This window comes from Gossypium arboreum, chromosome 13 (genome assembly GCF_025698485.1).
Source record: "Gossypium arboreum isolate Shixiya-1 chromosome 13, ASM2569848v2, whole genome shotgun sequence".
Lineage (NCBI taxonomy): Eukaryota > Viridiplantae > Streptophyta > Magnoliopsida > Malvales > Malvaceae > Gossypium > Gossypium arboreum.
In genome coordinates, this window is record NC_069082.1 from 118,290,643 (window position 1) to 118,312,365 (window position 21,723).

At 33.4% G+C, this 21,723-nt stretch overlaps 1 protein-coding gene, 2 long non-coding RNA genes and 1 pseudogene across 3 annotated transcripts; all 4 read right to left on the reverse strand.

The window, feature by feature from the left end:
- Positions 1-2,111: 2,111 nt before the first annotated feature.
- LOC108462688 (F-box protein At5g07610-like) lies at positions 2,112-3,571 on the reverse strand. Its single transcript, XM_017762608.2, has one exon. It carries the CDS (start codon positions 3,505-3,507, stop codon positions 2,317-2,319), a length of 1,191 nt encoding a protein of 396 aa, XP_017618097.1. The 5' UTR covers positions 3,508-3,571; the 3' UTR covers positions 2,112-2,316.
- A 1,441-nt stretch (positions 3,572-5,012) lies between these two features.
- LOC128286407 (uncharacterized) lies at positions 5,013-6,166 on the reverse strand. The gene is made up of 2 exons (XR_008276955.1): positions 5,860-6,166; positions 5,013-5,534 (listed from the first exon to the last, which is right to left on the reverse strand). It is a non-coding gene; the product is annotated as an uncharacterized LOC128286407 (long non-coding RNA).
- Positions 6,167-8,281: 2,115 nt separating this feature from the next.
- LOC128286916 (uncharacterized) lies at positions 8,282-9,927 on the reverse strand. Its single transcript, XR_008277604.1, has 3 exons — positions 9,714-9,927; positions 8,451-8,973; positions 8,282-8,353 (listed from the first exon to the last, which is right to left on the reverse strand). It is a non-coding gene; the product is annotated as an uncharacterized LOC128286916 (long non-coding RNA).
- A 107-nt stretch (positions 9,928-10,034) lies between these two features.
- LOC128286915 (F-box protein At5g07610-like) lies at positions 10,035-11,180 on the reverse strand (annotated as a pseudogene).
- Positions 11,181-21,723: the final 10,543 nt, after the last annotated feature.

Consider the following 21,723-nt stretch of genomic DNA (forward strand, 5'->3'; position numbering starts at 1 on the left):
CCCATCACAGGCCTATCTTGAATTATGCAAGGAATTAATTGAGTTGAATCTATACTTAGAAGCTGGAAGACTTCTAGCCTTCGACATGTGCACTGCCAAATCAAAACTAACTCGAGTCTGATTTTCATGAACACAGTGCCCTAACTTTTCAAAACTTGCATCCAAAAGAGAACCTCTTGTCAACAAAACGGTCATACCTTTTTTCCCTCCTATAACCAGGTTGCCTCCACTCCAAACAAGTTGACTTCGACTCCGTAACGGACGAGAGACATCCTATTTCACCGGTCATCCAGAATATAAAGACTGTCGGTTCTTTCACCTTTTAACAAAACGAGAGCTTCACGAGATACTTTAATGTTGCTCGACTCGATGTTGATTCTGCATCTTTTCAAGTCTAAAATACTCAAGGAGAAGAGATTTTTTCGTAAATCAGGTATATTCCTGACATTTAAGAGTGTCCTAATCGTCCCATCGTGTATCCTAATTTTAACTGTACCAATACCAATTACCTTACTAGATGAATCGCTTCCCATGCGCACAACTCTACCTTCAACCAAACTGTATGTGGAGAACTATTCTCTATTGGGACACATGGGAAAGAACATCCTGAATTTAGGATCTACTCGGACGTGAACTTAGAGTTATCACTCGTTGACACTAACAAGAAATTATCACCGCTTTCATCGATCAAATTAGCACTAGCTACATCTTCCTCGTTACTCTCAACGGCTCTTTTATTTCGCAGTTTATAACAAGCTGCTTTGACGTGACCTAACTTTTTACAATAGCGACACCTTTTGTCTCGTTTCTTTGATACTACCAAAACAGAAGCTTGCCTATTTGCCTTGCTATGCAAACCAAACTCATTGTCGAGTTTGTCTCTACTCAACAAATGACAATTCACATCTTCGAACGAGAGTTTGTCTTTGCCATAAATTAGGGTCTCCCTAAAAGACTTGTATGAAGGGGGTAAAAAGCACAATAATAGCATAGTCTGATCTTCATTGCCAATCTAAAGTCTGATCTTCATTGCCAATCTAAACCTCAACATTCTTTAATTTATTTAAAAGAGTAATAAATTGACTGATGTGATCTTTAAGAAGCTCACTTTCGTTCATGCGAAACGTAAATAGACGTTGTTTCAACACCAAACGGTTAGCTAGAGACTTAGTCGCATAAAGAGTTTCTAACATTTTCCATAAGGCGAATGAGGTCTTCTCCATCAATACCTTCTGCAATACCGTACTCACGATGCACAACTGGATTGCAGACAATGCCTTTTCATCAAGCTCTTCCCATTCTGTTTGATTTAGATTCTCAGGCTTTTTCCCGGTAACAACATCCGAACTTGCCACAGATTGAAATTTGTCTCACCATCGAACTTCTCAATTTCAAACCTTGTTGCTGCCATCTCTAAACGGGATGATCTATGAAAATTGAACTAGCTCTGATACCACTTGTTGGGAATCGATTTGATTAAGTAACAAGAAAAAAAATAGCGGAATAAATTAAGAAATTAGACACAGAAATTTAACGTGAAAAAATCCCTCTAAAGAGGATAAAAAACCATGGGCAAAGATAATTTTACTATAACGGCAAAAGAACGAAGAGTATAAAAGATAAAAAACCTTAAAACATAAACACAAAATTCTCTAAATGTGTTATGAGTTCTAATCTTTAATGGGTGTATTTTTCTAAGGTTGTAAAAGAGTCTATTTATAAGCTAAGCTAGTAAGTCAAATAAACTATGCTAATAATTATTAAATATATTATACTAATAAATACTAAAACTTCTAGAAAAGTATATATTTTTATTTAACTTGACTTGCAAGCAATCTCTTAGAATTTGGGTCACACAATTCTGACAGATGTGAAGTTTGGGCTCCATTGAACACCGACGGTGACGACCAATGCAGCGACCTGACACCGAAGTTGGCTGACTTCTGGGTTTGATTTTATTTTTAAAGGGGAATACTATATTTTGTTCTTAATGCGACTTGCCAATTTTGATGGCACAACCTCCTAACTTCATTCAAAGTGCGTCTAGCTTTAAGACTATTGCTGTTGCCCATGATGAGATCTGTGGTCGTAAAGCAATCACTCTCTACCTCTCAAATATAAACTTCATCTCATTTTTACAATATATTTATGACAAAATAACATCTCTTACTGTATATTGTTTCTAACAAAATCACTTTACTATATTACCTACATACATACGTATACATCAAAACATGAATGATGCATCATCATACCCATATATATATATATCACCCTCGACTACTGGTGTTGGACTGGTCGTAGAAGTTACATATCCTAAAATACATACACGGACTCAAAGTATTTGTAAGGAATAAACCTTTGTTCATGTAAATGATTGAAACCCTCAAATGGAGTGCCAATCTTGAGACCAGGCCCTGGATCATGCATCATTTTCCATGCCCCATCATTGAAATCATAGCATATTATCTTACCATCTGCCCATATCACAACTTTAGCCTCCTCTTTTCTCTCGGATCCAACAAAACTCACACCAGAGAACCCAGACGTAAATGGATGACACCCCAAGTTCAGCTCCGGGAAAACTTTCATGGCGTCGCCCACATTCAGACGATGTTTCAAGAACCAATGTGAATAGTCGCTTGCCATTTGATGAACATATAAGTCCAAATCAATGAAAGCATGGTATGTCACAGCAAGATGTAAACGCCCACCGCTCTCACCAAAATACCTATAAATCTCAAGCCGATGGTTTCCTCTTAATTTCGTTGGCATTGGCATCATCTGCAAGCATTCCTTCTCTACAACCAAATACAATGACTGGTTTCCATAACTGTTCCAATGAAGTTTCCCATTACAGAAAACAGCATCCTCAAACGCCATGCAAGCTTCTTCTTTGGTTTCGAAAATAGTTGTGGCTATTTTCCAACTATCAGATTCGGACGCATATATATCCAGCTCAAAGATGAAAGAGTTTTCCAACACTTCTCGAACAACAATAATCTTGTAATGAGGAGATTGAAGAGGATCAAAAGCCAAACTAACATAAAACTCACAATCTTTAATGGGGTTTTGAAGAAAAGATAGCTTCTTGAATTGCTTAGTAGTTGGATTGCAGATGAAATACCCAGACACATTTAAATCGTCATCGAGTGCCTCACAAACAAACAATCCATTACAAGATTGAAGTATGTTGAGACCTGAAGTAGAAATGTAATCAAAGAAGGGGACTTGACTGAAATGTTTCAAAGGAACCACATCGAATTCGGGTGATACTATGTACTGAACTTTGAGGAGAAGAGCAGTAGCGTGGAGAAACCCTTCATCACCTTGATGGCGAGTGTGGGAGAGACAAAACTGAGGATTTGAAATGAGAGAAAGCCATTGTTTTGAGACACACTTGAATTTGATCAGTGATTTAGCGGGTAATCTAAGAAGTATTTGGGCTAACAAATCTTGGTTGTTGCCAATCTTTTCCGCAGAACTGATCATCAATTTAGGGTTCATTGTTGAAATTAGGTGGTTCAAACCCCAATTCTTTGAACAACAATTTTATAGTTGGCTATACATGGAACTTCCATGGCAAGTTTCACTTTCAGTCAATAAAAATAATTGAAAAAACACCTTTGAAAAGAATGGAATATTGCTTTATCGTCCTTTACTTTATCAAATTAATATATATATAATTTATCTAGTGATATAACTTAGGGTTTTGTCTTGTTCCCTCTTTTCTGTAACTTTAAAGATAAAGTGTGTTGATATTGTGTATAACAATGGGAAAATATAGAGGAGAGAGGAATACAAATTTGCCAAGTATTAAGATAAGGCGGGAAGTCATGGCGGGAATGGAATGCATTTAGGCTTCTGCCTTTTTGTTTTTATTAACTTAGGACTTGTTTTAAACCCTGTATTAGAATTTTTACTTATGTGGAGAATATTTTTAATTAATTTAATTTAATTTATATTATATTCTTTTATAAAAAATTATTTATTTATAGTTAAATTTTATTTTTATTTAGAATAAAATGAAATGTTAAAAAGTTAAGAATAAAATATAAAATATAATTTAAAATTTTTATTTATTAAACAATCTAATTATATTCCATAATTAATTTTATGTAATACATCAAGCAATTTTATTATTTAAATTTTCAATATTTAATTTTTAAAAACTTAATTTTTAATTTATCAAATACTAACTTATATTCTAAAAAAACTTTGTTGCTGGGTCGTAACTAAGGCGGGAAATGAAAGGCAGACATTACATGACTCAAGCTCAATGCAAAATTGTAATTTTGAATTTTATTTTAAATTCTAATTTTAAATCAAAATAAAAGTTAAAATTTCTCAACTTTGCTTCATTAAACTCATAGCAAGCTGAAGTTCAATTCCCAATCTCAAATTCAATTTTAATACTTAATTTGAATTTAAATTAAAATTTTAAAATACTTAAAAAATAAATTAAATTTGATTTCCCAAATCAAGTATAAAAATATTTAAATATAACTCATTTAATATATTTAAAATAATACAAAAAATTGAAGTAACATAATCCAAACAGAATTAATCAGATGGACACTCCTAATTTAAAAAAAAAAAAAAAAGAGACAATTCTATAAGATGTACTAACATAACTTGCTACTCTTAAACACTCCAAACATTGACTTCAATGTCATGGCATGCAACATTGCACACAGAAAGAGGAATTAAACAAAAAAAGATAAGCTTTCATATATTTATATATATGATTACTAACTTGAACAAAAAGTATGTTTGACATGGGCGTCCGATAAGTATATTTTAAAAAAAAAATAAAAAAAATAAAGGCAAATAAATATTTGTGAAGAAAGCCGGTAATATAAGATATGAAATAAGAAATTAAGTGCAACAACTGAAACTAAGAAATACTTGCTTATGAAAACTTGAAAAAGTCAAAATAAGAAACATCGACCCTGAATCCATCAATGGTTAAAAGGAGCATGCTTTGGAGATATTTGGTGGGAACACAAACATGCATATATGTAGGATTACATGTCAATTAGCTTACACACATAAATAGAATAGCCTTTATTTCTAGTTATTGAATTGGCTTAAGGAGTTCTAGTTATTCAATACACTATAATATATGAAATAGTTTCTTAGATACTGGGGATACAACCTCAAACACAAGTCAGGTTCTCAACGTACTGATAGGCATTCAGAGTTTGATAAAGTGAAGTATCATCTCACGGACCTTACATCATGAAGGCAAACAAAATTCCTTTATTCTCTGTCCACACCACAACCTTTGGTAATGCACAGGAGCATCATAGGCCATGTTATATCTGGGAAATCCCCTCTCAATTTCCCCAATATACAGTAGGTGCTTTAGGGTCCAGTGGGAATAATCACTTGCCATCTCAAATACATCAAATTCTCAACTCGTAAGGACAAAGAAGTCACTGAAACATATAAAACACCTCGACACTCCCCCATATAACTGCACATTTGAGGTGCTTCCATAGTCGATATTGGCATCGTCAATGGTTCATTCTCTGCATCAAAATAAAATGAATCCTCCCAATAACAATTCCAATGAATCTTTCCATTACGGAAAACAGCATCCAAAAATTGTATATTGTTTTTCACAGAGAAACTGATTCTAGATAGAGTCCAAGAATCAGACTCAGATGAATATACATCCGGTTTATAGTTGGAAGGTTAATCAGGTACTTCACGAACACAAATAACCTTGTAAAAAGGCGATTTCAGAGGATCAAAAGCCATATTTACATAAAATTTTATATTAAGTCCTTAAAAGGGTTTTCAGGTAAAGATAACTCCTTGAATTTCTTAGTACTAGGGTTGCAAATAAAGTACCTAGAGATGACGTTTTTAAGGTTTCCGACCTCGGACTTACAAAAAAACAACCCATAACAAGACTGAAGAACATCGATGCTAGGGGCAGAATTCAATTAATCAAAGAAAGGGACTCTGACTCTGCCGTTATGCTTCAGAGGAACCGCATCAAACTCAGAGGGTAAAGTGTAAGAAGAAGAGCGGTGGGGCTGAGGAAGCCAATGGTTTGGTGGTAGCGAGTGTGGGAGATGCAGAAATGAGAGAAAGGCATTGTTTGGAAACACACTTGAATCTGAGAAGAGTTTTAGTGTGTAATCTGAGGAGGATTTGGGTTAGAAGATTAGATAACATAATTAGGAATTTAATTAATAGGTTAGATAATAATTTAGATTTTAGTTAAGATAATTAAGAATTTAAATCAAATTAAGATAATTAAGAGTTTAAATTAAATTAGGATAACTAGAGTTTTAATTTATTTAAAATAATTGATAAATTAAATTAATAGGTTAGATAATAATTTATATTTTAATTAAGATAAAGTGAAAGTATCTTCTAAATTGTTTGTTTTAATATAATATTTATATACAAAAATCATTTAATACTTAAAACATTATAATTTATTTATCATAAATATTAAATTTTAAATTTTGGAATAAAGGACTTTATCATTTTTCTATCTAAAAGCCGAAAAACTTTAAGATTTTAGGTTAGAATTATGTAAATTTTCTTTGAATTTCAATAATTTGTGGATTTGTTGAAATTTATTCTGGATATAAATATATTTTATTTTCAATCTTATTCCGTTTTGTTATTAATTTTTTTATCTAAGGAGATTTTGTATCCTGCTACACAAGAGATTAAAATAATTTTAATTACATTAGATAATTATTAAGTTAATGTTTTAAGTAGATGGAGCTTTAGTTTAGTTGGTATTGTTGTTATTGCAACAATCAATAAGATATAGATTTGAGCATACTTAAATATATATTTCACTCTAATTTAAGGGTAATAATAGTTATGAGTAACGTAAATAAATTTAGAAGTAAATAAGGGTTATAGAGATAGAAATAGGTTTATTGTATAAAAAAGGTTAATATTTAATTAGGTAGTAAATTTAGAAATAAAGTTGAATAATTATGAAAATTTTATGTAAAACATATGACAAAACTCGGTTGATGGAACCTGGAAATTAGCTCATGTTTGATTTGAGTCTCCTAGACGTGGGCTTCATTGGGCCTTGGTTTACTTGGACTCAAGGGGTGTTTCAGAACGTTGTGTGTAATACATCTTATGATTTAGAGTTTGGTGATGCAGTGGTGCAACATGGGCATCACTTAAATTCGGATTACACAGCTTGGGATGCAAAATCTGTTAATGATATTATCGAAACAGATTGTGCCCTAATCATTGAAGCCATTCATGGTAGTTTTTGAGGGCAATTAAATAAATATTCGGTCTTAAGAATTCTAGAACTTTGTAGATGAGAATGGCAGGTGAATATACAGCAGGTCTCAAGGGAGGCAAATATGGCTGCCCACATACTGGCTGGGCTGATGGAGGGACTCCTTTTCGGTCCCCAAGTTTTCCAAGATATCCCTGCAACGGTTGCTGACCAATTACGGTTAGATGGCCAATTTTCTCTTAATAGTCTTGGTGCTACTTTGTAATTGACCTTTCATCATTCTTTTTCTACCAAAAATAAAAAATAAAAAATGGGATCCTACACCGTTGCTCATCAAGTCTAATGGGTGGACCCGTGGCTAGGAGACTATTTCGGATTTTTTTTAGGTTGGTTTGTCTCATCCATTTTTCCAACACACGACTTGAAAGTTTAAAGAGTTTAAAGTCTTCAAAAGGAAAAATAAGACTGCAAAATGCTTCAAAGTCTTCAAAAGAAAAAGATGAATGGTAAATATTTTTTGCAAGAAGTCTTTAAATTTAGGGAACATATTCCTCAAATGGTTGTCCTGATTCCTTTGAATCTGAACATTTATTTTTCTAAATATATTTTAAAATTATAAAAAATTGTAAAAATCTAAAAAAATAAAAATAAAAAGGTAAAATCAAAGAGGCGATTTGGTAGGTTTTGGGTATTATGACACGCAAATTTGCAGCATGCTTCTCACCAACATTCACCCCAAAGCGAAGCACACCTTTTGGAAACACCACCACTTCTCCTTCCTAAATCACCCTTGAGAAATGTCGGTTGTCTGGATCAACCCTCTGCATCAATAGGCAATTTCACTCGTTACCACTAAAAATATTTAGACAATTAATTTGGGTGGAGCCTAATTGATATTTTAGATATTTTGGAGTTCTTTTATACTATATTAAACTTTTTTTTTTTTGAACTTACAAAGATTTAATCAATTTCATACTTAGATGAGATGAGTAGTTCAAACCCTTACCATTCAGTTTGCTCGAGAAATATATACTTAAATGAGACCCTTACCAGAAAAATATATTTAGATGAGACAAATTCAAACCCTTGCCATTCCCCTTGCTCAATCATCATCTTGACGTTGATGGCATGCGTGTTTAAATTTAATTAGATGAGGATCTTGATGGTTGTTGATCTTAATATAAAAAAAAAAAACAAAGTTCAACCATACCAGTTCTTCGTGCTGACATACCAACCGATTCTTGATCTAATCAGTTGGTCCAATCCGATCTCAACAACATTGTTTTTTTCTTTACAGTTTAAATTAGGTTAGAACTGAAACCCCAAATCTTTGAACAACAATTTCGTACGTAGTTTTCCGTGGAGATTGAACTTCCATAGCAAGTTCCATTTTCAAACCATCAAAACTAAAAAAGAATCAAATTATTTCAGTTTTGATAGTAATATTCCATGATGATGATACTATACTTCTTGATTGCTACGTTTCCCATAATCAAAAATATATTCAACAACAGTATCATGGAAAGAAAACTACTCCAAAACTGAAGTTCAACAGAAAAGCCAGATTGAGGTCTCGAAAGAAAAAGCAACCAACCGTGTACCATACTATAAGATTATGCATGAATCTCGACCAACAAAATGATTTCGGATCCTTCCTGTCCTGATATTCAAGTAAATCTTCTCTCTACCTGGGTATTCCATGTAAAAGTACAAAATCCGAACCTCCGTTCCATCTGTTGAATTGAAAGCAGAATTTTACTACAACAAAAACCAAACAATACTATAAGATGCAGTAGTAACATAACATTGGCTGCTCTTTTAACACTACAAACATTAACTTGACAAAACATGGAACCAATGGGTATGCTCAACTTTTCAAAGTTTTGCCCCTTTAGTTCGAGGTCATATCTCCGTATCTATGCCCGAAAATGTGTGGGGTGCAAGTGTTTGACACAAGTACATCAAGAAACATGCAAAGTCATAAAACTTCGCAGCACTTTTTCTTTTCTTTTCTTTTTTTTGCCAAACAAATATTTGCGGTATCTAACCACATGCAAAGAAAGAAAGCTACTATGAAAAATGAAATAAGAAATTAATAGTAATGACTCAAACTAAGAAATATTTGCTTACAAACATCAATCAACAGATTCCAGATTCTGATAACAACTCAAAATACCAAAATACGAATCATCAACCCTGAATCCATCAATGATAAAAAATAAGAGGAGCATGTTGTGGAGATCCTGCCAAACAAATATAATTGGTGGGAAACAAACCTACAATGGACATACACAAATACGTGTAGGCTTACATGTCAGCTATTAAATTGGCTTATACACACACATACACATACACACACACACACACACACATAAATACATAGATACATATAACATATATAAGATAAACTGCCAAATGTAATCAAGTGACTCAAGGGGACACTAATAAACGAGATAGTTTCTCAGTTACTTACCAAAAAAGGACCAAATTGGAGATACAACCTCAAACAGAAGACAGGTTCTCAAAGTACTGAAAGGCATGAAGACTTTGATAAGGAAAAATAAAACCCCTATAATAATAGCCATCCCACGAGCCATCGGTGACTCCGGGTCTTAGATCATAAAGTGGTTTCCATGCCCTATCATTAAAATCATAGCAAATGACTTTATTCTCTATCCATATGACAACCTTTGGTTCTTCATCTTTCTCAAATTGAGTAATACACACATCAGAAAATATGGGAGCATGCCAATGATAGGCTGGAGAATTTGGATGAATATCCCAGATTATATCAGGGAAATGCTTGCCAATATCCCCAATATAAAGTCTATGCTTTAGAGTCCAGTGATTGAAATATATAAAACACCTCGACACTCTCCGAACTAAATACGCTCTTGAGGTGCTTCCATTGTGGATATTAGCATAGGAAATGGTTCCAAGCTTTCATTCTCAATATCAAAATACAATGAATAACGCCAATAACAATTCCAATGAATCTTTCCATTACAGAAAACCGCATCCTCAAATCGTATTTTGACATTCATAGAGAAGCTGGTTCTAGACAGACTCCAAGAATCAGTCTCCGATGAATATACATCCAGTTTCTAGTAGGAAGGTTGATCAGACACTTTACGAACACAAATAACCTTGTAATGAGGTGATTTGAGAGGATCAAAAGCCATACTCACATAAAATTCAGAGTCCTTAAATGTGTTTTCTGGAAAAGATAGCTCCTTGAATTTCTTCGTACTAGGGCTGCAAATAAAGTACCTAGAGATAACATTGTTAGGGTTTTCAATCTCGGACTTACAAAGAAACAACCCATAACAAGACTGAAGCACATTGATGTTGGGAGCACAATTGAAGTAATAAAAGAAAGGGACTCTGACTCTGCGCGCGGTTATGTTTCAAAGGAATCACATCAAACTCGGAGGGTAAAGCGTAAATCCATTTGAGAAAAAGAGCGGTGGGGCTGAGGAAGCCATTGGTTTGGTGGTAGCGAGTGTGGGAGATGCAGAAATGAGGGTCGCAGATGAGAGAAAGCCATTGTTTGGAAACACACTCCAATTTCAGAAGAGTTTTAGTGCGTAATCTGAGGAGGAGTTGGGTTAAAAGATCAGGGTTGTTGGAAATTATCTCTCCCGAACTGATTATCAACGTGTTGCTCATTCTTTCTCAAAATATCAAAGAAAGAGTTGGGTGAAAACATTCAAAGGGAACTGATATACTAGAAGAATATGCAGTAATGGATAAAAATTTATAAACCCTTTTCGGCCCAGAATTTCGGAACTTGCAAATGGTTGAGTTCATCACCCAACGGAAATTACACAGCCAGGTAAATAAAAAAGGCTAGCCTTTATCTAATTCACAAACACTTTTTTTTTTAAAATATAAAAAATCAGCCTTTTGCTAAGTAAAACTAGAAATTTTTTTCCCATCAATTCTCATCTTTTACTAGTTTTTAACAGAATATGTTTGTCTTATAGGATGTAATAAACTATTAAAAATATATATTTTTAAAATGTATATGCCAATTTTTAAATATATATATTATTAATATATCAAATACTCACTACATCACAATAATTTTATATAAAAATAATAAAATATTTAAGCGGAAATCATTTATTATAAAATATCAATATTTAAGAAATAAAAAAGAAACATAAATTTTATATATGTTATTTGTACATTCTTATAAATGTTAGTTTGTAAATATATTAGGTTGCGAATCAATATTTATTCTTACATTCAAAGGGAACTCTACTTTCTCATTTTAATTAAGCTTTTTATATTAATTATTTTATAAATATATTTATCACATAATTTTATTTCTCACCCCATCATGGGTGTCAAACTTATAAATATATAATTCAAATTATTCTTGTGTTTAAAATATTATATTATCAACAATTTAACCTTTTATCACATGGATTATTTAATTTTTTTACCATAAAAAGTAATTTTAAATACTGATAAAGCAAATGTTGAAGATAAAATTTCAAAATTAAACCGTGAGAAAAAAATACTAATTTTAAATATTATTAATATTTTAAAATTTCACATATTAAAGGTTTAGAACTACACTGTACTAAATCTACATGATTAAAATATTTAAATATAGTTCATCTCGTCTGAAAATAAACATAATTTTTAAACAATTTTTAGAAAATATTGAAAGCTTTTCGATAAAATATTTGAGGGCAAATTACCAATAAAAGCCCCGTTTTTTTTTTAAATTTACCGAAATGGGCCAGGTCAGAAATTATTAATCGGAATGGGCCAGTTTTTACAAAACGCGTTCATGTCAGTGCGTTGTCAGGGGAAAAAGCAGGAAAACGCTTCCGCTTTGCCTACATGGACAGAAAATACTTCCTTAAGGGCGCGCTTTCTGTCCACATAGGTAAAGCACTTCCTTGAGGAAGTGTTTTCCTCGTGTTTTTATTAGGGTTTTCTGCAATTAGGGTTAGGGTTTTGAAAATTTTAGGTTTTTAAATTTTAGGGTTTTAAGGAAAAAATTAAATAAATTAAGGTTTAGTGTTTGTTAATTAAATTAATTACTAATTTTAAAAATTAGATTATGGTTTAGTGTTTATGGTTTTAAGGAAAAATCAAATAAATTAGGGTTTAGGGTTACTTGAGTAAATTAATTATAATTTTTTTTAAAAAATTAGATTAAGATTTTAGGGTTTAGGGTTTTATGATATTTAAGAAAAAAAATCAAATAAATTAGGGTTTGGGGTTTAGGGTAACTTAATTAAATTCTTTGTTAATCTAAAAAAGCTTCTACGTGGACGCTCTTTTCCTACAATAGTCTATGAAAAAATAAATTTGAGAAGACGTGTCTGCGCAAATAGTGTCAAAACGCTTCAAGCAGGATGCATTGTCAGCAAAAGTACTGAAAGAAGCTCCCACGTGGACGCTCTTTTGCTACAGTAGTATCTGAAAAAATAATTTTGAGAAGACGTGTCTGTGCAAATAGTTTAAAAAATACTTCAAGCAGGATGCATTGTCAGCAAAAGTACTGAAAGAAGCTTCCACGTGGACGTTCTTTTGCTACAATAGTCTCTGAAAAAATAATTTTGAGAAGACGTGTCTGCGCAAATAGTGGTAAAAACGCTTCAAGCAGGATGCATTTTCAGCAAAATTACTGGAAGAAGCTCTCACGTGGATGCTCTTTTGCTACAGTGGTCTCTGAAAAAATAATTTTGAGAAGACGTATTTGCATAAATAGTGTCAAAAACGCTTCAAGCAGGATGCATTTTCAGCAAAAGTACTGAAAGAAGCTCCCACGTGGACGCTCTTTTGCTACAGTGGTTTCTGAAATAACTTGGGCTATAAATGAGCCAAATTTTGTTCTCAGGTTGCATAACTTACAGAAAAAAAAATAGAAAGGCTAAGAAGGATAAAAATTAAAGATGAGTGAATGCATTAGTGCTGCTATTTACTATGACGGTGAGGTTCACACCGAGAACGGTGTTGTTTTTTTTTCGGAGAATACAATATGGCTGGTTTTTAACCAGAACATAGATTTGACAGAACTTCGTAAAAGGATTAGGCGTAAAATATTCGAAACGACGCCAATGAAAGTGTTGTCTATTAGGTATCGATTTTGTGCTTCTATTGATCCAGTAACATATGACTCGTTCGACATCAAAGGTGCTCGTAGCTTGGAGGCAATGGTGCAGACTCATCTTACTAGTGGAGCACCATATACTAAGTTATATGTACAATTTGCATCGCTAAATGATACATTTGCGACTGCTGTTCGAGAGGAATACACGACCCCTGCCCGACACTCTGTTAGTGGGTTACATAACACGGAACCGCCAGTTTTTGGTAGCGGTATGGAATACACAACCCCTGCACGACACTCTGTTAGTGGATGGGACATGCACCTAGGTGGGTCGATGTTTGATGTTGGAAATACATACTGGGGAACGACATCAACTTATAGTGCTTGGCAATCTACATCCAATTGGGGACGTTATGAAACGGCCAGAAAAAGGGATGATGTACTCCCCATGACGTCCACTGGTGAGGGGACCTCATACGTCGCAGATGATGGTGGGTTAGATGATGAGTTTGATATGGATCCACCTCGAGAGCCAGGCCGCGATGGTACAGAAGTTGGATTATTTTCTGAACCGGAGCCTATTCCAACTGACCCTGAAGATGTTGAAGGGGGTTCAGATGAAGAAAAAGATCCACGATTCAGGGCATACTTGCCTCCAGCCCACATGCATAATGTTGATCTATCTGCAGATGATACATTAGAGTTTTCAGATCTACCACACAGAACACGTGATCATAGAAATTCGTTATTGGATTCGAGTGAATTTAAAGTTAGTAAGGAGTTTTCCAATAAGGATAGTTTTCTTGGTGCATTGAAACAACATAGCATCAATAACGGTGTTAACCACCACGTGGTTAAATCTAAATCCGATAAGTTTGGGCGAAGTGTGCAGTGCAAGACGGAAGTTGTTCATGGAAAATCTACGCCTCGTTGAGGAAAAGGACAGGGTTATGGGAGATAAAAAAGTATAAATGTCCACATACATGTGCTGCAGGTACAATATTTAAGGTTTTTGAATAATACTGTTATTATGTAATGTTACATTATTTAACGTACTTCGTTGACAGGTATTTCACAAGATCATCCCAAGATGGATTCAGCTATGTTAGCTAGCTTAATACTACCCACGGTGAAGGCAGATCCAAGGACTTCAGTGCCAGTCTTAATTGCCAATATTCGTAACCAAATGGGGTACACGCCCTCTTACTGCAAGGCTTGGATAGCTGAGCAAAGGCTTTGGAGAAGATGCATAGTGGGTGGGACGCTTCATATAATGAAATATGGCAGTGGTGTCAAGTGCTAGAGAGATACGTCCCAGGTTGCATAACAGACCTTCAAACAGAACCTGCATACTACAACGACCGATTGTTCCGTGGATGCCAAGTATTTAAGCGTCTCTTCTAGAGCTTTAAGCAATGCCAAGATGCATTTGCATATTGTAAGCCATTGGTACAAATTGGCGGTACCTTTATGTACGGTAGATATACCCATCGGCTATTGCTAGCTGTGGCACAGGATGGCAGTGGGAGAATCCTTCTAATTGCGTTTGCAATAACACCAGGGGAGTCAGCTGATGATTGGGATTTCTTTCTTTCTAGGCTAAGGAGGCATGTTTGCCCCCAACCTAATATTTGTGTCATATCAGATCAGGGCACTGGAATACTAGCCGCAATTGTGCGACAGGGAAACATGTGGCATCACACACACCATCGGTATTGCCTAAGGCACTTTGCGTCCAACTGAAAAACGACAAGTAACCAACATGGGTATTTAACTTTATCTTTATTAATATAATTTCGTTTGGAATATTGAATTTATTTTAAATGGAAAAGTGGTATGTAATTTTCGCTATCAACTTATATTGGCAGGGTATGAGATAAGTAAGGACCGTTTTCATGAGATGTTGGCAGTTTTCCATTCAATTAACGAAGAGGGCCATGACTACCTATGTAATATACCTTTCGAACAGTGGACACAAGCATACGACGGTGGCTTACGATATGGTCACATGACCTCAAACCTGGCTGAATGTATAAATTCTGTTTTGAAAGGAACACGTCATTTACCGATAACATCAGTTGTGTGAGAGACATATTTTCCTTTAGCGGTACTATTTCCGAAACGAGCAGTGAGTTATATAGGCCAAATGCAGGGAGGCCATGTATGGTGCGCAAAGGTATTGCAGGAAATTAACAAGGCGAAGGCACGGGCGAACACTATGCACACAGTTTATCACAATCGAGACAACTTATGGTTTCGTGTGACAGAGTTTGACAAACCGCACCAAGGTATTACTGGCGGGTAATATCATGTACACTTAAGAAATAGGACTTGAGATTGTGGGAGGTTTGATGCACTTCGTTATCCATGCACTCATGAAATTACAGCTTGTCAAAATCTTCGTCTGGATCCCATGAGCTATGTCGACGATGTGTACAAATTGGAATACATGTACAACTTGTGGAGACACATATTCCCACCAGTCCCAGATGAGCGTAAGTGGCCCTCTGTATCGCTTGCTTCGTTTAAGCTGTTACCGGATAGAGAGTTACGGTGTAAACCAAAGGGTCGACCTTGCTCGACTAGAATACGCAACAATATGGATATCCGAGAAACAACCAATCAACAGAAGTTATGTGGATGGTGTAAGAACCCAGGCCATACAAGTAAATCATGTCCAAATCGCAATAGTTGATAGTTGTTGTAATTGTCAATATGTTGTATTATTTATATTTTATTACATGAAATAATATAAAATATTCAAAATGTTTCTTTATTTAAAATAATTTTCATACCTTTTATCTAATTACATGAAATAATATAAAAATATTCAAAATGTTGTCTTATTTAAAATAATTTCCATTTTATTAAAAATATAAAAGTAAATTACAATTACTTTATTTAAAACAACCTTTATCTAATTACATGAAATAATATAAAAGATTCAAAATGTTTGTACAAATATATTAAAATAAAATTAATGTCCGTCTTGGGTCGGATTCAATTGCCACATGGAGGTCGTTGATGATTCTGCGTTGGATTTCTCCTTTATCCAGCTTCTGGCGAGGATTCTGGTTGTGGGTGTTGGGAGGATGACCCGCCTTGATAGAATAGTGATTGTGGAGGTGTTTGCATCATTAATGGTGGAGGTGTTTGAAACCCATAAGGTGATGGGGATTGGTAAAAAGAAGAGCTCCTCGACGGCCCCTCCTATGATCCTTCGTGCGACGGCTGCCTATAGATCAGCGGTCCACTTGGAGTAATCAGAAATGGAGATGAATCGGGCCATACATTCCAACCTGCCATAAGACTAGAAAAAGGAAACATATAAGGGCTAGGATACGTACCTGGCATCATCTGAAGAGGCTGTGCTGTGGGTGTCGACGGTTGAACTGTTGGGCCCGGTGACTGTGTAGGTCCTGTTGCTGGGTCGGGTGATTGTGTGGGCGCTGTTGATGGGCCTGCGTCGTCGTCCCTTCTTCTATGATTTAAAGGGCCACGCCGTTCCCTTTGGACACGCAATTGCCGCTGCCTCTTCTCTTTTGACAGTAAATATGGCTTGCCATGGATCCTAAACCATGGCATGTATTCCGGCATATACGCCAACTCTGGAACGATGATCGGTTCCCGAGTAGGTATATAATCATACCGATCTTCCCACATTTGGATATAGTGTGACCAAAATCTCGGCCAATCTGTATGCAATTGCCGTAAGTCGATTTTGTGATGATCATCCAACACCCCAGGTGCCACAGGAATTGGTTGTCGGAATCCAAATTACCGTAATACTCTGTCTAATTGGTGCATCTCCACAATAGCAAAGTTGACCAATGGGACCTTCACGTGCCAAGCGTTCGGATTTTGCAAGTATTCATCCGAATTCTCGTCCAATTGCTTGGATCCTCGTATGGTGTCCATTGAAACTATATAAAATGATGGATATATTAGTTAAATAAAAATACTAAATACTAAATACTAAATACTAAATACGAATCCACTATTTTATTATATATGTATATATATTTTTAATACTTGTGCTTCCGATCGTTGATCTAATAGAAGCCGTATATCTTCAAGACAGGTAGGTAATCGAGCATAACTTGCCGAATGGTTCCACCTAATTAAATAAATTTTTAGCATATGATTATATTTTAAATCTACGTAATAATTGTAAAATCTAATATAAAATTTACCTCGTTATGAGTGGGAATGTATATGGGTGGTCCACTCGAAGACGTAAAAATGGAAAGCGAAACCGTGCCCATGATTGCAGTAGTGATAGGCAACCTCCGATTTTCGCTTTAATCGGTTGCGTAGCCCCGTACATCTCCCGGTACAGTGTTGCCAACACGGTAGACCCTCAACTAAATTCACCAGCTGCTCTAAAATCAACGAGTTTCAGCAGCCATATCAAATGTACAAGGTTTCGTGACAAGTTCGGCATTAGATAACCTCCAATTATTTGAAGAATGTATGCTCGAGCATATCGAATTTTTTCTAGTTCGGTAGAATCATCATCCGGCTCCGGAAATGTGTCTCGTAACCAGCCCATCTTGATCCGACCTCTGTTAATATTGTCTGGAATAGCACCCAAAAGCTCGTAGCATACCGCTCCCCAATCAGCAGAATGAACGGACCCAGTGACTGCGTCCTCGTCCACCGGCAATCCTAATCGCAAATGCACGTCTTCCAAAGTGATAGTGCACTCTCCACATGGAAGATCAAATGTGTGCGTCTCGGGTCTCCACCTTTCTATCAACGCACTAATAAGTTTCGGGTCCAAGTTGCACTCCCGGCCTATCATCGCCACGTGCCAAAGACCCGCTTCCCGTAGGTAATCCTCTATCAACGGTGATGGAGGACCAGTCATGTTACGGATATAGCATTGCAATATCCGATCTACAGACTTTTATAAGAAATAATAAAATAAAAATTATTTAAATTTTCATAAATGACAGAAATCTTAAATAATATTTAAATATTAAATTTAACACTTACCATTTGCATTTGTTCAACGGATATGTGTTTATCATCGAAGCGAATTAATTCTCCGGCCATTGCTAACACGATCAAATTTTTTTCATTTTAAAAAATAAATCTAGAAAAAATAAAATTAGAGCTTTTTTGAAAAAAATTAACGAGAGTTTTGAGAGGAATTTAAGAGAAATTTGAGAGATTTGAGAGGAATTTGAGAGAATATTGAAAGATTGAAGATTGAAAGGATTTAAATGTGAAAAAAATGAAAGGGGTGGTGGGTTTTATAGTTTTTTTTTTGGACCGTTGGGGGGGTTACCAACGGTCAAAAAAGTAGCCGTTGCTACTGTTCAAACACCGGGAAGCACTTCCTTGAGGAAGAGTTTTCCTGCTTTTTTCCCTGACAACGCGCTGACGTGGACACGTTTTGTAAAAACTGGCCCATTCCGATTAATAATTTCTGACCTGACCCATTTCGGTAAATTTAAAAAAAACGGGACTTTTATTGATAATTTGCCCAATATTTAATCTATTTTACAATAATAAATTTGATTTAATATATTTATCTTATTTTAAAAAGTGGACATCTGTAGTTGAAGAGTGCAATAGGGAAGACGACATTTCGCCATGCCCATCATCATCTTTTTGTTTCAGTTTTCATGCCTGCTTCATCTTATAAAAAGGTGGCATATTACCATAAATAATTCTTGAAAGCTCATAAAAATTTCAATATAATCTATCCATTTTGTTGGTTTAAAAGTAATTTATAACTTTACTTCTTTAACAACTAAATCTTACATTTTCATTTTTTATAAAGATTTGTATTTCAATACTTTATTTTTAAACTCTAATAATATTTAAATTTTAACAGTTTTCAAATTTCATCAATTTTAGGGACAATATTGAAATTTTTAAGATGAAACGAATAAATTTTAAATATAATTTTTAAGTGGATGAACTAAATTGAAACGTTAATGAATTTTCAGGGATCATATATGATATTATTCCCTTTTTAATTGGCAGAAAACTGGAAGTCGGACTGACTTATCCTCCATTAGTCAAAAAGTTGAATAATATCATAAATGATCACTAAAAATTCATAAAATTTTCAATTTAGTCCATCCACTTCAAAATCATATTTAGAAATTTATTAGTTTCATCTAAAATTTTCAATATAGTCCTTAAATTTTATCAAATTTTATATTTTCCTTCAATTTAAAATTATATTTAAAACTTTTATTTTTGAATTAAAAATATTAACCATATTTTTATTCAAATTAAAAATTATTATTAGAGTTTAAAATTTAAAGTATTGAAATAAAATTATTTATAGAATACAAAATGTAAGATTTACTTGTTAAAGAAGTACAATCTTTAAATGAATGCTACGATTTACTTTTAAACCTACAAAACGGATGGACTATATTGAAATTTCAATGAGCTTTCAAGGATTATTTATGATAATATGCCATCTTTTTATAAGATGAAACATGCATGAAAACTGTAAAGGAAAAAGATTTATGGGAATGGGGAAGTGGGCATGTTGAGGTGTCATCTTCCATCCTCGTTGCAACTCTTAAAGTCGAATTCTGGGGAATATTTTATAAAATATAAAGAATAACTATTTAAGATTTTAATTTGTTTATGTATTTTGTTGATGTTTTTCTTGATTTTATTTGAATTTTGCAGAATATTGATTTTTTATTTTCAATTTCATGGTATGGAATTGTCATCAACATTTTAATTTTTTTAGAATTAAATTAAATATATAATATTAGGTGAGTGTAATATTTATTTATAAGTTTGTCTTAAGTAATTATTAATTATTATTTTATTTAATAAATAATGATCATAATGTTAATGTAAAGCTTCCTATTTATTAATCAATACTATACATAAAATTTATTAATTTCACTTATTTATTTAAATTAAATTCAAATTAATGATGAGTAATTGTATTAAATATATATTTATAAATTTTATTAAGCCATTTTAAGTTACCATACTATTTAATAATTAAAATGCAGTTAATTTTTACCAAATTATCTAAAAATATTATTAATTATGTTTGGTAAAAATTTTAAAACAACTGGTTTTAACACTAATTGTTACCTTATATTTGAAAAAAATAGTATTTTTAAGATAGTAATTATGTTTTAAAATACTATTAATTTTTTACAATTCTTTTACCATACTAGTTTTAAAAATTCAAACATTCTTATTTTTTAGAAAAAAAGGTTAAAGTGAAAATTCACCATAGAGATAAATATTTAATTCTCTACTATTATTTATTTTTTGATATTTTGTTATGAATATCTTATTAAGTCGATGTCTATTACGATCAAGATAAGTTTTTATGTGCTTTAAATTTTAATAGTCATTAGAAGTAGATCTCTACTTCATTTATATTTCTTATGCTTATAAATAGAGACTTTGAGGAAGCTTTATAAATATTTAGATTGATAAATAAAATATGCTCTCTCTTCTCTCTCTCATTCTCTTTGTTCTTTACTATTTGTTTATTTATTTTATAACACGTTCTCAGTACGATTCTCTTTTAATTGTTTTTTTCCATAAGTCACAAAAATATCTCAAAATTTGCTATTGTCGATTATCTCCTAGAGTTGCTGCTATTTTAGCCGATGCCTGCTCACTATGGGTAATCATTAGATTCTTTAACCACTCAACCAGGCTAATAACGATGGTGTTAAAGAATTTTAGGTATATTTAACTATGATTTATTTATTATATCATGTTTACTATAATTGGAAACTAATCATGACAATATGAATAAATAGATTTTGATTTAAAATCCACACATGTTTTGCGATGGTGATTATGAAATAAAGAATCAATAGAGGCGTTTATATGTTCGTCCTAGTAAATCTATTGCATTCCCCAAAGCGAACGCAAAAGAAAATATAAACCAATATTATTCCAATATTTGATAGTACAAAATTAGTCGAAAGCTCCAGAAGAGCTAATATATTAATATCTTGTGATGGTTAATCCATTGGTTTTAAATGATATTTATAATGAATATCATGTTAAGACTGTGAATGAAGATAAATATCTATTTCGAAAGGATGTAAAAAAGGGAGGATTGAGTTATTGATTACTCTTTTTATTAAATTGCATTGATTATGATTATCTTTGTGATATTCTTTTGTCATAATCCCCATTAAGGAGTTGAAAGTAAAATATTTGACTGTGAAAGATTTATTTATGAGCAATAGAATATGGTTGGATGCACTTGAAGTTGCATTTTTTTTTTAAATTGTGAGTATACATAATAAGTTCTCAATTAAAATTACGTGAAAAAATATTACTGATGAGAACCTTACAACAGAGAACTTATTCAATTTTTCATTTTTCAAATGTGCTCCTACAGTAGCAATATTATGAAAAAGAATTTTACCTATGATTGAACAAA

Coding starts and splice junctions, on each gene's coding strand:
- LOC108462688 (XM_017762608.2), bottom strand. CDS start 3,507: ATGAACCCTAAATTGATGATCAGTTCTGCGGAAAAGATTGGCAACAAC.